The 14,543-nt window shown below is 45.6% G+C and overlaps 1 protein-coding gene across 1 annotated transcript in view; it reads left to right on the top strand.

Annotated features, from left to right (window-relative positions):
* AXL (AXL receptor tyrosine kinase) overlaps positions 1-14,543 on the top strand; it is a 34,952-nt gene that overhangs the window by 2,459 nt on the left and 17,950 nt on the right. Inside the window, exons 2-6 of the mRNA XM_056515413.1 lie at positions 4,078-4,306; positions 6,267-6,370; positions 9,388-9,570; positions 10,683-10,763; positions 13,344-13,492. Coding sequence (XP_056371388.1) covers positions 4,078-4,306; positions 6,267-6,370; positions 9,388-9,570; positions 10,683-10,763; positions 13,344-13,492 — 746 coding nt within the window. The remainder of the gene's footprint in view (positions 1-4,077; positions 4,307-6,266; positions 6,371-9,387; positions 9,571-10,682; positions 10,764-13,343; positions 13,493-14,543) is intronic.

Genomic DNA, 14,543 nt, shown 5'->3' on the forward strand with positions numbered 1-14,543 from the left:
TCCTGGGATAGGAGGTTCCCGGTGTGGGGGTGTCCAGATTTTGGGGTTTCCTGGTTTTGAGGTGTCCCGATGTTGGGGATCCCGGTTTTGGGGGGTCTTAGGAGGGTCCTGATTTGGGGGGGTCCCGATTTTGGGAGTTTCCTGGTTTTGGGATTTCCTGGTTTTAGGGGGATCCCGATTTTGGGGATCTGGGTTTTGGGCATGTCTCGGTTTTGGGCAGATCCCGATTTGGGGGTGTCCAGATTTTGGGGTGTCCAGATTTTGGGGGTCTCGATTTTGGGGGATCTCGATTTTGGGGTTTCCTGCTTTTGGGGGGATCCCGGTTTGGAGGATCCCAAATTTGGGGGATCCCGTTTTTGGGGGGTCCCGATTTTGGGGGGGTCCCGATTTTGGGGTTTCCTGGTTTTGGGGATGCCGATTTTGCTGGTTCCGGTTTTGGGGGGTTTTGGGGGGTTTTGAGGGGTTTTGGGGATCCTAATTTGGGGGATTCTTGTTTTGGGGGGGGGGTCCTGGGTTTGGAATCCCATTTTTGGGGGTGTCCCTATTTTGGGTTGTCCCGATTTTGGGGTTCCAAATTTTGGGTGGATCCCAATTTCAAGCAATCCCATTTTTGGGGGATCCTCATTTTGGGTTGTCCCACTTTTGGAATTCCCCAATTTTAGTGAATCCAAATTTCGGGGGTTCCCAAATTTTGGGATTCCTAATTTTAGGGGTTTAAAGCTTTTGGGGTGTCCAAATTTTGGGGGGATTCCAATTTTAAGGAACCCAAATTTTGGAGTCCCCCAAATTTTAGGGTCCCCCGATTTTGGGATTTCCCAATTTTAGTGAATCTAAATTTTGGGGAATCCCAAATTTTGGGGATCCCGATTTTGGGGTTCCCCAATTTTAGTGCATCCCAATTTCCGGGGATCCCAAATTTTAGGGTTCCTAATATTAGGGGTTTCCAAATTTTGGGGTTCCCCCGACTTCTTGATTTTAATGGATCCCAAATTTTGAGGTTCCCAAATTTTGTGTCCCCCAAATTTTGGGGATCCCGATTTTGGGGTTCCCCAATTTTAGGGAATCCAAATTTCCGGGGGATCTCAAATTTACCAAATTTTTTTCATAATTTTAGGGGTCTCCAAATTTTGGGGTCCCCCGGATTTTGGGGTTTCCCAATTTTAGGGAATCCCAATTTTTTAGTTTCCCGATTTTGAGGTGTCCCAAATTTCGGGGCTCCCCAAATTTTAGGATCTGACCCCCTCCTCTTCCACTCCCCCCCCTTTTTTTGGGAGGCGTCCCCCCGTGCCCCTCCCCCACCCAAAATTCGGGGTGCGGTCCCCCCGGGGGGATGGGCGGGGCTCCCTCCCCCACCCCACAGCTGGGGCCCCTCCCCCACCCGATTTTGGGTATTTTTGGGAATTTTGCGAAATTCCCGGGATTCCGGAGAGTCCCGTGGGAGAGGGGAGGAGCGTGGGAAGGGAAACAGGAAACGCAAATTTTGGGCGATTTTGGGGCCGATTTTGGGGCGATTTGGGGCCAAATTCGGGCTCCGTTTCAGGGCCGATTTTGGGGCTCGTTGGTGTCGATTTTGGGGGGATTTGGGGAGTTCTGGATACCAAAAATCTCCCCAAAATAAATTTAAAAAAACAACAATAAAACCAACCCCCACAAAAAACCTCGAACCTCCCCGAAAACCACCAAAAGACTCTCAAAAACCCCAAAAAACCCCCAACCCTCCCCAAAAAACCCCAAAACGCTCCCCAGGACCCCCAAATTATACAAAAATCCCCCAAAAACCCCCAAACCCCAAAATATCCCCTCAAAACCCCGAATATCCAAAAAAAAAAAAACAAAAAACAAAAAAACAAAAAAACAAAAAAACAAAAAAAAACAAAAAAACAAACAAAACAAAAAAAACAAAAAAACAAAACAAAACAAAAAACAAAAAACAAAAAAAACCAAAAACCAAAACCCCAAAATCCCCCCAAAAAACTCAAATATCCCAAAAAACCCCAAATCCCAAGACGCCCCAAAGAAACCCCCACAAAACCCCCCAAAAAATCCCCAAAATGCCCCAAACCCCCGAAATCTCTCCAGAAACCTCCCCAAATATAAAAAATATAAAAAACCCCAAAAAATCCCCAACCCCCTCCAAAAAACAGGCCCCCCCAAAATACCCCCAAACTCCAAATTTCCTCAAAAAACATCCCCCAAATGGCCCAAAAAAACAAAAAACACCCAAATCCCCAACGCCCTAAACCCCCCAAAAAACCCCAAAAAAATCCCCAAAACCTGAAAAAAACCCCAAATCTCCCCATCCCACGCCCCTCAAAAAAAAAAAAAAATCCCCCAAAAAAGAAAAAAACAAAAAAAACCAGGACACTTCCCCAACCACCCCCTCCCCCCCAATAAAAAACAAAAAAAACAAAAAGCCCCACAACCGGAAACCCTCGCAGGGCTCGAGGAACATTTGGGGGAATTTGGGAAACCCCCGCAGAAAAAAACCCAAAATGCAAAGAAACCCCGAAATTCCGGGAATTGTCCCCAAAATTTGACCCCTCCCCTTTTTCCAGGGACCCCCAAAATTCCCCAGGACCCCCCCAGAAAAAACCCCCGCAGCGACTCCTAAAATACTATGTATTTATTTCATTATTTTATTTTGCTTTATTTTATTATTTTATTTTATTTTATTTTATTTTATTTTATTTTATTTTATTTTATTTTATTTTATTTTATTTTATTTTATTTTATTTTATTTTATTTTATTTTAATGAATTTGGGGAAGTCCTGGAGGATTTCTTGGGGTCCTGGGGGATTTTGGGCGATTTTTTTAGGGGGGGGGCGGATTTTGGGGGATTTGAAAGATTTTGGGGGGTCCGGAATGGATTTGGGGGGCCCTGGAAGAGATTTGGGGGGATTTTTGGGGGGTCCCGGGTGATTTTTTGGGGGGTGTCTTGAAATATTTGGGGGGTTCTGGAGAAATTTGGGGGAAATTTTGGGGGTCCCCGAGTAGTTTTGGGGGATTTTGGGGGGTCCCGGGTGTCTCTTGAGAAATGTTGGGGTTCTTTGAAAAATTTTGGGGGGTCCAGAGGGGATTTTGGGGCTCCTTGGGGGGGGGTCCTGAAAGATTTTTGCGGGTTCTGGAGATTTTTGGGAGATTTTGGGGGGATTTTTGGGAGTCCCCGGGTGATTTTTGGGGATCCTTGAAGAAGATTCTGGAGATTTTTGGGATTTTGGGGAATTTTTGGGGATTCCCAGGATTTTGGGGTACCCCCAAATCTCCCCAAAATTGCCTTAAAACCACTCCAAAAAACCGGAATTTTGTTTTTTTTCCCCGTTTTTTGGAATTTTTTTTTGCCCCATATATTGAAAATTTTCTCAATTTTTGGAGCTTTTTTTCCATTGTTTCCCCAATTTTTTTCCGGGATTTTTTTGGAATTCCGGGAATTTCGGGATTCCCGATGTCCCCACCTGTCCCCAGTTCCAGGTTTCAATTCCTGGTCGAAATTTCCGGATCGAATTTTGGGCTTTTTTTGTCATTTTACTCCATTTTAGTCCAATTTCCCCCCTATTTTTATCCAATTTTTCCCGGCATTTTTCAGGAATTTCGGGAATTTTGGGAATTCCAGGATTCCTGATGTCCCCACCTGTCCCCAGTTCAAGGTTTGAGTTCCTGGGTGAGATCTGAGGGTCCAGTTTTGGGCTTTTTCCCATTTTTGTCCATTTTTGTCCATTTTTGTCCATTTTTGTCCATTTTTGTCCAATTTTTTCAATTTTTTTCTTGGATTTTCCCAAGACCTTCCGGGATTTTTTTTTTTTATTATTATTATTTTGCGGGGGGAATTCCGGGAATTCCAGGATCCCTGATGTCCCACCTGTCCCGTTCCAGATTTGCGCTTCCTGGAGCAGCCCTGGTCCCATTTTGGGGGTAGAATTTTGGTTTTTTTCCATTTTTGTCCATTTTTGTCCATTATTTTGTCTATTTTAATCCATTTTCCCGGGATTTTTTTGGGATTTTCCCGCGATTTCTCTGTGATTTTGGGATTTTTCTGGGAATTCCGGGATCCCTGATGTCCCACCTGTGCTCCGTTCCAGGTGTGCGGTTCCTGGAGGAGCCCTCGGACACCGTCGCTGCCCCCGGCGGCTCCGTGCGCCTGCGCTGCCGCGTGCGGGGGGCGGGGCCAGGGCTGGGGGCGGGGCCCGAGCTGGGGGCGGGGCCCCCCGAGCTGGGCTGGGAGCGCGACGGCGCCGCCCTCGATGGGGACACGGACCTGGCGCAGGTGGCGCTGCCGGATGGGGGATGGGTGGCCACCAGCCAGCTCAGGTGGGACACTGACGTCACCTGTGTCACCTGTGTCACCTCAGTGTCACCTGTGTGTGTTATTGTGTCACCTGTGTCACCTGTGTATTGCGCCACCTGAGTGTCACCTGTGTCTCATTGGCGTCACCTGTGTCACCTGTGTGTGTTATTGTGTCATCTGTGTGTCACCAGTGTCACCTGTGTGTCATTAATGTCACCTGTGTGTGTTATTGTGTCACCTGTGTCACCTGTGTGTCATTAATGTCACCTGTGTGTGTTATTGTGTCATCTGTGTGTCACCTGTGTCACTTGAGTGTCATTAATGTCACCTGTGTCACTTCAGTGTCACCTGTGTGTGTTATTGTGTCACCTGAGTGTCACCTGTGTGTCATGATGTCACCTGTGTCACCTCAGTGTCACTTGTGTGTGTTATTGTGTCACCTGTGTCACCTGTGTATTGTGCCACCTGAGTGTCACCTGTGTCTCATTGGCGTCACCTGTGTCACCTGTGTGTGTCATTGTGTCATCTGTGTGTCACCAGTGTCACCTGAGTGTCATTAATGTCACCTGTGTCACCTCAGTGTCACCTGTGTGTGTTATTGTGTCACCTGTCACCTGTGTCACCTGAGTGTCATTAATGTCACCTGTGTCACCTCAGTGTCACCTGTGTGTCATTGGCATCACCTGTGTCACCTCAGTGTCACTTGTGTGTGTTATTGTGTCACCTGTGTCACTTCAGTGTCACCTGTGTGTGTCACTGATGTCACCTGAGTGTCACCTGTGTCCCCATGTCCACACAATTCCCAGTCCCAAATCCCCAAATCCCCAATTATTCCCGAATCTTTCCAGAATCTTTCCAGAATCGTTCCAGAATCATTCCCAAATTATTCTCGAGTTATTCCCGAATCATTCCCGTTAATTCCCACAGTCTCTCCCCAGTGTCCGTGTCTGACTCCGGCCCCAAATCCCCAAATCCCAAAATCCAGAATTATTCCCAAATCATTCCCGAATCCTCCCCGTATTTCCTTCCAGTCTCTCTCCCATGTCTGTATCCGACTCCAGCCCCAAATCCCAAATTATTCCCAAATTCCCAAATTCACGTTATTTTCCCTCAGTCTTTCCCCTGTGTCCGTGTCCGACTCTGGCCCCAAAATCCCAAATCCCCAAAATCCAAATCCCCAAAATCCAAAGTCCCAAATCAATTCCCAAATTCCCAAATTCCAAAATCCCCAAATCCCCAAATTCCCATTATTTTCCCCCCAGCCTCTCTCCCGTCTCCGTTTCCCACTCCGGCCCCAAATTCCCGAATTCCTTTCCCCAAATCCCCAAATCCCCAAATCCCCAAATTCCGAATCATTTCCGAATTATTCCCGAATTATTCCCGTTATTCCCATTTTCCCCAGCCTCTCACCCGTGTCCGTGTCCGACTCCGGCCCCAAATTCCCGAATTATCCCCAAATCCCGAATTATTCCTGGATCATTCCCGAATCATTCCTGTTATTTTCCCCCCAGCCTCTCTCCTGTCTCCATCTCCGACTCTGGCTCCAAATCCCGAATCATTCCCAAATTCCCAAATCATTCCCCAATTCCCGTTATTCCCGTTATTTTTCCCGTTTTTTCCCCAGCCTCTCTCCCGTCTCCGTTTCCGACTCCGGCCCCAAATTCCCAAATCATTCCCAAATTCCCAAATTCCCGTTTTTTTCGCAGCCTCTCTCCTGACTCCGGCTCCAACTCCAGCCCCATATCCCGAATCATTCCCAATTCCCAAATCATTCCCAAATTCCCGTTTTTTTCGCAGCCTCTCTCCTGTCTCCGGCTCCTACTCCAGCCCCAAATTCCCGAATCATTCCCATTATTCCCGTTATTTTCCCCGGTTTTTCCACCCAGCCTGTCTCCCTTCTGCGTTTCCGACTCTGGCCCCAAATTCCCGAATCATTCCCGTTATTCCCGTTATTTTTCCCGTTGTTTTCCCGTTTTTCCCCAGCCTCTCTCCCGTCTCTGGCTCCGACTCCGGCCGCTATCGCTGCTGGGCGCGCGCGGGGGGCGGGGCGCGGCTGCTCTCCCGCGAGGCTCACCTGGAGCTGGCAGGTGAGAGAACGCCATTCCCAAAAAAATTATTCCCAAAAATCCCCCCCGGAACTCCCAAAACCCGCCCGGAATTCCTGGAATTCTCAAAACCCCCTCAAAATTCCCCCCCAAATCACACTCGGGACTCCTCACAACCCCCAAAATTCACCCAAAATTCCCAAAATTCTCTCAGAATTCTGGGAATTCCCAAAATTCATTTGGGAATTCCCAAAATTTTCAAAGGCAACCCCAAAATCCCTCCCTAAAACCGACCTGAGACCCCCCCCCCAAATCCCCCCAGAATTCCTCCAAAAATCCTCCGAAAATTCCCAGCATTTCCCCCAAAATTTCCAAAATCCACCCCAAATCCCAACTGGGACTCCCCAAAATTCCCCAAATTCCCCAAATTTTCTCCAAAATTCCTATCAAAAATCCCCCCCAAATCCCACTTTGAACTCCCCAAAATTCCTGAAGTTCCCCCAGAATTCACAAAATTTCTCACAAAATTCCCAAATCCGTCCAGAATTTCCAAAATCTTCCTGGAATTCCCAAAATGCCCCCCAGAATTCCCAAATTTCCCCACGGGAACCCCAAATTCCCTCCCTAAAACTGACCCGGGACCCCCCAAAATTCCCAAAATCCCTCCTGGAATTCCCAAGATCCTCCCAAAATTTCCCAAATGCCTCCCCAAATCCCACTCGAGACTTCCCACAATTTCCAAAATTCACCTGAAATTCCCAAAATTCTCCCAGAATTCCTAGAATTCCCAAAATCCTCCCCATGGAGTTCCCAAAATTCCCCACTGTAACCCCAAAATTCCTTCCTAAAACCGACCTGGGATCCCCCAAATTCCCCCCAAAATCCAACCCAGGACCCCCCACAATACCCAAAATTCCGCCAAATTTCCTCCAAATTTCCCCCAAAAATTCCCAAATTTCACCCAAATTTCTCCCAAATTTCCCCCAAATTTCCTCCAAATTTCCCCCAAAAATTCCCAAATTTTATCCAAATTTCACCCAAATTTCACCCAAATTTCACTCAATTTTTTCCCAAATTTCACTCAAATTCCCCAAATTTCAAATTTTCCCCAAAATTCCCTAAATTTCACCCAAATTTCACTCAAATTTCACCGAAATGTCACCCAAATTTCACCCAAAATTCCCCAAATTTCACTCAAATTTCCCCAAATTTCACACAAATTTCACCCAAATTTCACCCAATAATTCCCAAATTTCACCCAAATTTCACCCAAATTTCACCCAAAAATTCCCAAAATTTCATCAAATTTCATCCAAATTTCACCCAAATTTCACCCAAATTTCACCCAAAAATTCCCAAATTTCATCCAAATTCCTGCAGGTCTCCCGATGTTCCTAGATCAGCCCTAGGACCAGGATTCGAGAATTTTCACCCCATTAAAGACCCCTAAAATCTCCCATTTCTCCCCATTTTTTGGAGGTTTTAGGGTTCCTACCCCCAGATTTCACCCAAAATTCCCCAGTTTTCCTCCACCACCCCCAGGACTCCTGGTTTTCCTGGACGACCCTAAAATCTGAAATTTGGATTTTTCACCCCATTGAAAACCTCTAAAACCGCTCTTTTCTGGCCATTTTGTGCAGGTTTTTCGGGGTTCCCACCCCCAAATTTCACCCGAATTTCACCCAATTTTTCCCAAATTTCATCCAAATTTCCCCCAAAAGCTCCCAAACTCTCCCAGGTCTCCCAGTTTTCCTGGAGCAACACCAGGACCGCGCTGTCCCTGTGCTCTCCCCATTCTGTGCTGCAGCACCCAAAATCCCCCAAATTTCACCCAAATTTCACACAAATTTTACCCAAATTTCATTCACATTTCACTTAAATTTCACTCAAATTTCACTCAAATTTTACCCAAATTCCACCCAAATTTCACTCAGATTTCACCCAAATTTTGCCAAAATGTCACCCAAAAATTCCCAAATTCCCCCCCAAATTCCCCAAATTTTACTCAAATTTCTCTCAAATTTCACCCAAATTTCATTCAAATTTCACTTAAATGTCACCCAAATGTCACCCAAATTTCACTCAGATTTCACCCAAATTTCATTCAAATTTCACCCAAAAATCCCCAAATTTCACTGAAATTTCCCCAAATTTCACTCAAATTTTCCCCAATCCCCGCAGGTCTCCCGGTGTTCCTGGAGGAGCCCCAGGACCGCTCCGTGCCCGCACTCACCCCATTCTCGCTGTGCTGCTCCACCCAAAATCCCCCAAATTTCACTCAAATTCCACCCAAATTTCATCAAAATTCCCCCCAAATTTCACCAAAATTTCACCGAAAAATTCCCAAATTTCACTCAAATTTCCCCCAAATTTCACCCAAATTCCTCCCAAATTTCCCAAATTTCACCCAAATTTCGCACAAATTTCGCTCAAATTTCATCCAAATTTCAACTAAATTTCGCTCAAATTTCATCCAAATTTCACCTAAATTTCTCCAAATTTCACCCAAAATTCCCCAAATTTCACTCAAATTTCACTCAAATTTCACCCAAATTTCACCGAAATGTCACCGAAAAGTTCCCAAGTTTCACCCAAATTTAACCCAAATTACGCTCAAATTTCACCCAAATTTCACTCAAATTTCACCCAAATTTCTCCCAAATTTTGCTCATATTTCACCCAAATTTAATTTAAATTTCCACAAATTTCACACAAAATTCCCCAAATTTCACTCAAATTTCCCCAAATTTCACCCAAAATTCACCCAAATTTCACTGAAATTTCCCCAAATTTCAACCAAATTCCCCCCAATCCCCGCAGGTCTCCCGGTGTTCCTGGAGGAGCCCCAAGGACAGCTCTGTGCCTGCTCTCGCCCCATTCTTGCTGCGCTGCTCCGCCCGAAATCCCCCAAATTTAACCAAAATTCCCCAGATTTCACCCAAATTTCACCCGAATTTCATTCAAATTCCCCCCAAATTTCACCCAAATTTCACTCAAATTTCATTTAAATTTCACCCAAAATTCGCCAAATTTCACCCAAATTCTCCGAATCCCCGCAGGTCTCCCGGTGTTCCTGGAGGAGCCCCAGGACCGCGCTGTTCCCGCTCTCGCCCCGTTCTCGCTGCGCTGCTCCGCCCGCGGCCCCCCCGAGCCCGTGCGGCTGCGCTGGCTGCGGGACGGGACCCCCCAGAACCGGCCCGGGGACCCCCTGGGACAGAGCCCCTCCGTGCTCTGGGTGTCGGGTGAGGGGGTGGGGATATTTGGGGACATTTGGTGACACTCGGGGACAGCTGGGGACATTTGGGGACATTTGCAGGGTGGGAAATGGAGGGAATTTGGGTTTTGGGGAGGGTTTGGGGGAGTTTTGGGGACTTGGGGACCCCCGGGGACAGAGCCCCTCGACGCTCTGGGTGTCCAGGTGAGGGGATTGGGGACATCTTGGGACATTTGGGGGGTTGGTAAGTGGAGGAATTTGGCGGTTTTGAGGAGGATTTTGGGGTTTTGGGGGGATTTTGGGGGGGTTTGGGGATTCGGGGACCCCCTGGGACAGAGCCCGTCCGTGCTCTGGGTGTCGGGTGAGGGATTTTGGGGACATTCAGGGACATTCGGGGACATTTAGGGACATTTGCAGGGTGCGAAATGGGGGGGGATTTGGGGGTTTTGGGGGATTTTGGGGATTTTTGGGGGGCTTTGGAGACTCGAGGACTTCCTGGGCAGGAGCCCCTCCACGCTTCAGTGAGGGTTTTAGGGAATTTGGGGGCATCTGAGGACGTTGGGGACATTTGGGAGGTTTGGGAAATGGGGGGAATTTGGGGGATTTGGGGGGTTTTGGGAGGATTTTGTTGATTTGGGGGAGGATTTTGGTGATTTTGGGGAGGATTTTGGGGAGTTTGGGACCCTGTGGGACAGAGCCCCTCAACGCTCGGGGTGTTGGGTGAGGGGTTTGAGGACAGCTGGGGGCATTTTGGGGGTGGGAAAATCGGGGATTTTGGGGGGTTTGGGGGGATTTGGGAGGGATTTGGGGACTCGGGGACCCCCTGGGGCAGAGCCCCTCGATCCACAGTGTGTCTGGTGAGGGATTTGGGGACATGTGGGGACATTTGGGGACAATTGGAGACATCTGGGACATTTGGGGATTCTGGGGTTTGGGGGTTTTGGAGAGAACTTCGGGGTTTGGGGGGAATTTGGGGACATTTGGGAGGGTGGGAAAATCGGGGATTTTGGGTGAATTTGGGTGAATTTTGGGGACATTTGGGGACATCGGGGGGGCCCTGGGCTCTCACTAAGGCGGGGTGTGGGGGACAAAACTTGTCCCCAACCCCTCGAAATTTTGTCCCCCCCAAAATTTTGTCAGGTCTGAACCGCAGCAGCTCCTTCTCGTGCGAGGCGCACAATGAGCGCGGGGTCAGCACGTCCCGGAGCGCCACCGTCACCGGTGAGGGACAGGGGACAGGGACAGGGACAGGGGACAGGGACAGGGACAGGGGACAGGGGACAGGGACAGCGGGCAAAAATCAGGGTAAAAATCGGCCACAAATTGAGGAAAAAATGAGCGGAAATCGGTCTGGAATTGGCACAAAATTGGTAAAAATTGTGGTGAAAATGGGTCTTGAATTGGCACAAAATTGGCCAGAAGTTGGCAGAAAATCGGCCAGAAATTGACAAAAAAATCAACACAAAATTGACCAAAATTGGGGTAAAAATGAGAAAAAAAATTGGTCTGGAAGTAGAAGAAAATTGGAGGAAAATTGGTTCAAAATTGGCACAAAATTGACACAAAATTGTCATAAAATTGACATAAAACTGGACAGAAATTTAAACAAAAATCGACATTAAATTGGCTGAAGATTGACCCAAAATTGGCAGAAATTGACACAAAATTGGGTTAAAATTGGCCCAAAATTGACATAAATGGACCCAAATTTGTCCCCTCTGTGCCACAGCGCCACCGGCACCGGTCAGGGACAGGGCCAGGGAGGGGACAAAAATCGGGGTGAAAATTGGTCACAAATTGGGGGGAAAATGAGCAAAAATGGGTCTGGAATTGGCAGAAAATTGGCCAAAAATTGGCAGAAAATTGTCACAAAGTTGACATAAAATTGACACAAAATCACACAAATTTGGCAGAAAATTAGTGCAAAAATGAGAGAAAATCGGTCTGGAAGTGGCAGAAAATTGGTGAGAAATTGGCTGAAAATTGGCATCAAATTGAGGTAAAAATGAGCAAAAATTGGTCTGGAATTGGCTGAAAATTGGGAAAAAATTGGCACAAAATTTGGGTTAAAATGAGGAAAAAATGGTCTGGATTTGGTAAAAAATTGACAGAAAATCGGCAAAATATCTACACAAAATTGACCAAAATTGGGGTAAAATGAGCAAAAAGTGGTCTGGAATTGGCAGGAAATTGTCAGAAAATTGGTCCAAAATTGACAAAAAAATTTGTCAGAAATTGACATAAAACTGGTGCAAAAACAGCTCAAAATTGACTGAAATTGAAATAAAAATTGACACGAAATTGGCTGAAAAATCACATAAAATTGGTAATAAATTGGCCAAATTTGACATAAATGGACCCAAAATTGTCCCCTCTGTGCCACAGCGCCACCTGCACCAGTCAGGGACAGGGAGGGGACAAAACTCGGGCAAAAATTGGTCACAAACTGGGGGGAAAATGAACGAAAATTGGTCTGGAATTGGCAGAAAATTAGCAGAAAATTGTCACAAAATTGACATAAAATTTGCAGAAAATTGGTCAAAATCTGGCACAAAATTGGAGTAAAAAAGAGAAAGATTGGTCTGGAATTGGCAGAAAATCAGTCCAAATTTGATATAAAATTGGCCAGAAATTGACACAAACTCAGCACAAAATAGACACAAAATTGACCGAAATTGGGGTAAAAAGGGGCAAAAATTGTTTTGGAATTGGCTGAAAATTGGCAGAAAATTCACATAAATTGGCCAGAAACTGACATGAAATTGGCAAAAAATCGGCACAAATTTTGACACAAAATTGGTGCAAAATTGACATAAAATTGACATAAAACTGACATTAAATTGATATAAAATTGATATAAAATTGATATAAAATTGACATAAAATCAACCAAACTTGGTCAAAAATTGGCACAAAATTGGGGTAAAATTGAGCAAAGATTGGTCTGGAATTGGCACAAAATTCGCCAGAAACTGATTCAAATCTGGCACAAAATCAACACGAAATTGACCAAAATTGGGGGAAAATGAGTGAAAATCGGTCTGGAATTGGCTGAGAATTGGTCAAAAATTGGCACAAAATTTGAGTTAAAATGAGCAAAAATTGGTCTGGAATTGGCAGAAAACTGACATAAAATTTGCACCAAATTGTCAAAAATTGACACAAAATCGGCACAAAATTGACACAAAATTAACAAAAATTGTCACTAGATTGGGGTAAAAAATGAGTAAAAATCGGTTTGGACTTGGCTGAAAATTGGCAGAAAATTGCGGTAAAAATGAATGAAAATCGATCTGGAATTGGCTGAAAATTGGTCAAGAATTGGTCAAAAATTGACACCAAATCGGGGTAAAAATGAGTGAAAATCAGTCTGGAATTGACACAAAATTTACCAAAATTGGTCAAAAATTGGGGTAAAAATGAGCCAACATCGGTCTGGAATTGGCAGGAAATTGGTCAAAAATTGGTTAAAAATTGGTCAAAATTTTTCAAAAAATCAGCACAAAAGTGGCTGAAAATTGGCCTGGTTTGGGGTAAAATTGAGCCATAATTGTCTCAAATTTTTACATCAAATTGACATAAAATTGGCCAAACTTGGTCAGGAATTGACACAAAATGGGTCCAAAATTGATCCTAAAACTGGCCCCAAATGAGCTCCAAATTGCTCCAAAATCGACCAAAAATCCATCCAAATTCCCTAAAATTGCAATAATTCACCCCAAAAAAGGTCAAAAGGGGCATTTGGAGGCATTTGGGGACACTGGGGGTGGCTCTGACTGTGTCCCCTCCGTGTCCCCCCCAGTTCTGGGCCCGGCCCCCAAAAATCTGGGGTTGGTCCGGGCGGGGCCGCGGTGGCTGGAGGTGGCCTGGGAGCCTGGGGACAGCACTGGGGACATCGGGGACAGCGCTGGAGACACCAGGGACAGAGGGTCCCAGGAGTGCACGGTGCAGGTGAGGGGACACTGGGGGGATTGGGGACATCAAAAATCTCCCCAAAATCACCACAAAATTAATCCCAAAACCACCCCAAAATCACCCCAGAACTGATCCCAAAATGACCCCAAAATTGGCCACAAATTGACCCAAAATTGATCCAAAATCACCCCAAAATTGGCCCCAAATTGACTCAAGTTAGTCCCAAAATTGACACAAAATTAATCTAAAATCAACACCAAGATCAGCCCAAATTGCCTGAAAATTGATCCCAAAATTGCCCCAAAAATCTACTCAAGACTTATCCCAAAATCACCCCCAAATCAGTCCCAAAATTGCCCCAAAATCACCCCAAGGTCACCCCAAAATTAGTCGGAAATTGACCCAAATCAGTCCCAAAATCAGTCCCCTAATCAAGCCTAAATCAATCCTAAAATCGCCACAAAATTGATCCCAAAATTTGCTCCAAATTGCCCCAAAATCGATCCCAAAATCGAACCCAAATGGATCCAGAAATGACCCAAAATGGACCCCAAATTGACACCAAAATCACCCCCAAATTGACCCCAAAATTCATATCAAATTGACCCAAATCAGTCTCAAAATTGATCCAAAATTGACACCAAAATCACCCCAAGGTCACCCCAAAATTGGCCCCAAATTGACCCAAATCAGTCCCAAATTTGACCCAAAATAGATCCAAAATTGATTCAAAATCGACACCAGAATCAGCCCAAACTTGACCCAAATCATCCTAAAATCAGCCGAAAATTGATTTGAAAATCATCCCAAAATCAGCCCCAATTCACCCAAATCAGTCCCAAAGTCGACCCAAAAAAGTTCCAGAACTGACCCCAAATCACCCTAAATTTGCCCCAAATTTCCCCAGAACTGATCCCAGAATCACCTCCAAATTGGCCACAAATTGACCCAAATCAGTCCCAAAATTGACCCAAAATAGATCCAAAATCGACCCAAAATTGATCCCAAAATCAGTCCAAAATTGGCCCCAAATTGATCCAAAATTGCCCCTGAATCAGCCCAAAAATGACCCAAAATTGGCCCCAAA

Source organism: Oenanthe melanoleuca, unplaced genomic scaffold (assembly GCF_029582105.1).
Source record: "Oenanthe melanoleuca isolate GR-GAL-2019-014 unplaced genomic scaffold, OMel1.0 S001, whole genome shotgun sequence".
NCBI lineage: Eukaryota > Metazoa > Chordata > Aves > Passeriformes > Muscicapidae > Oenanthe > Oenanthe melanoleuca.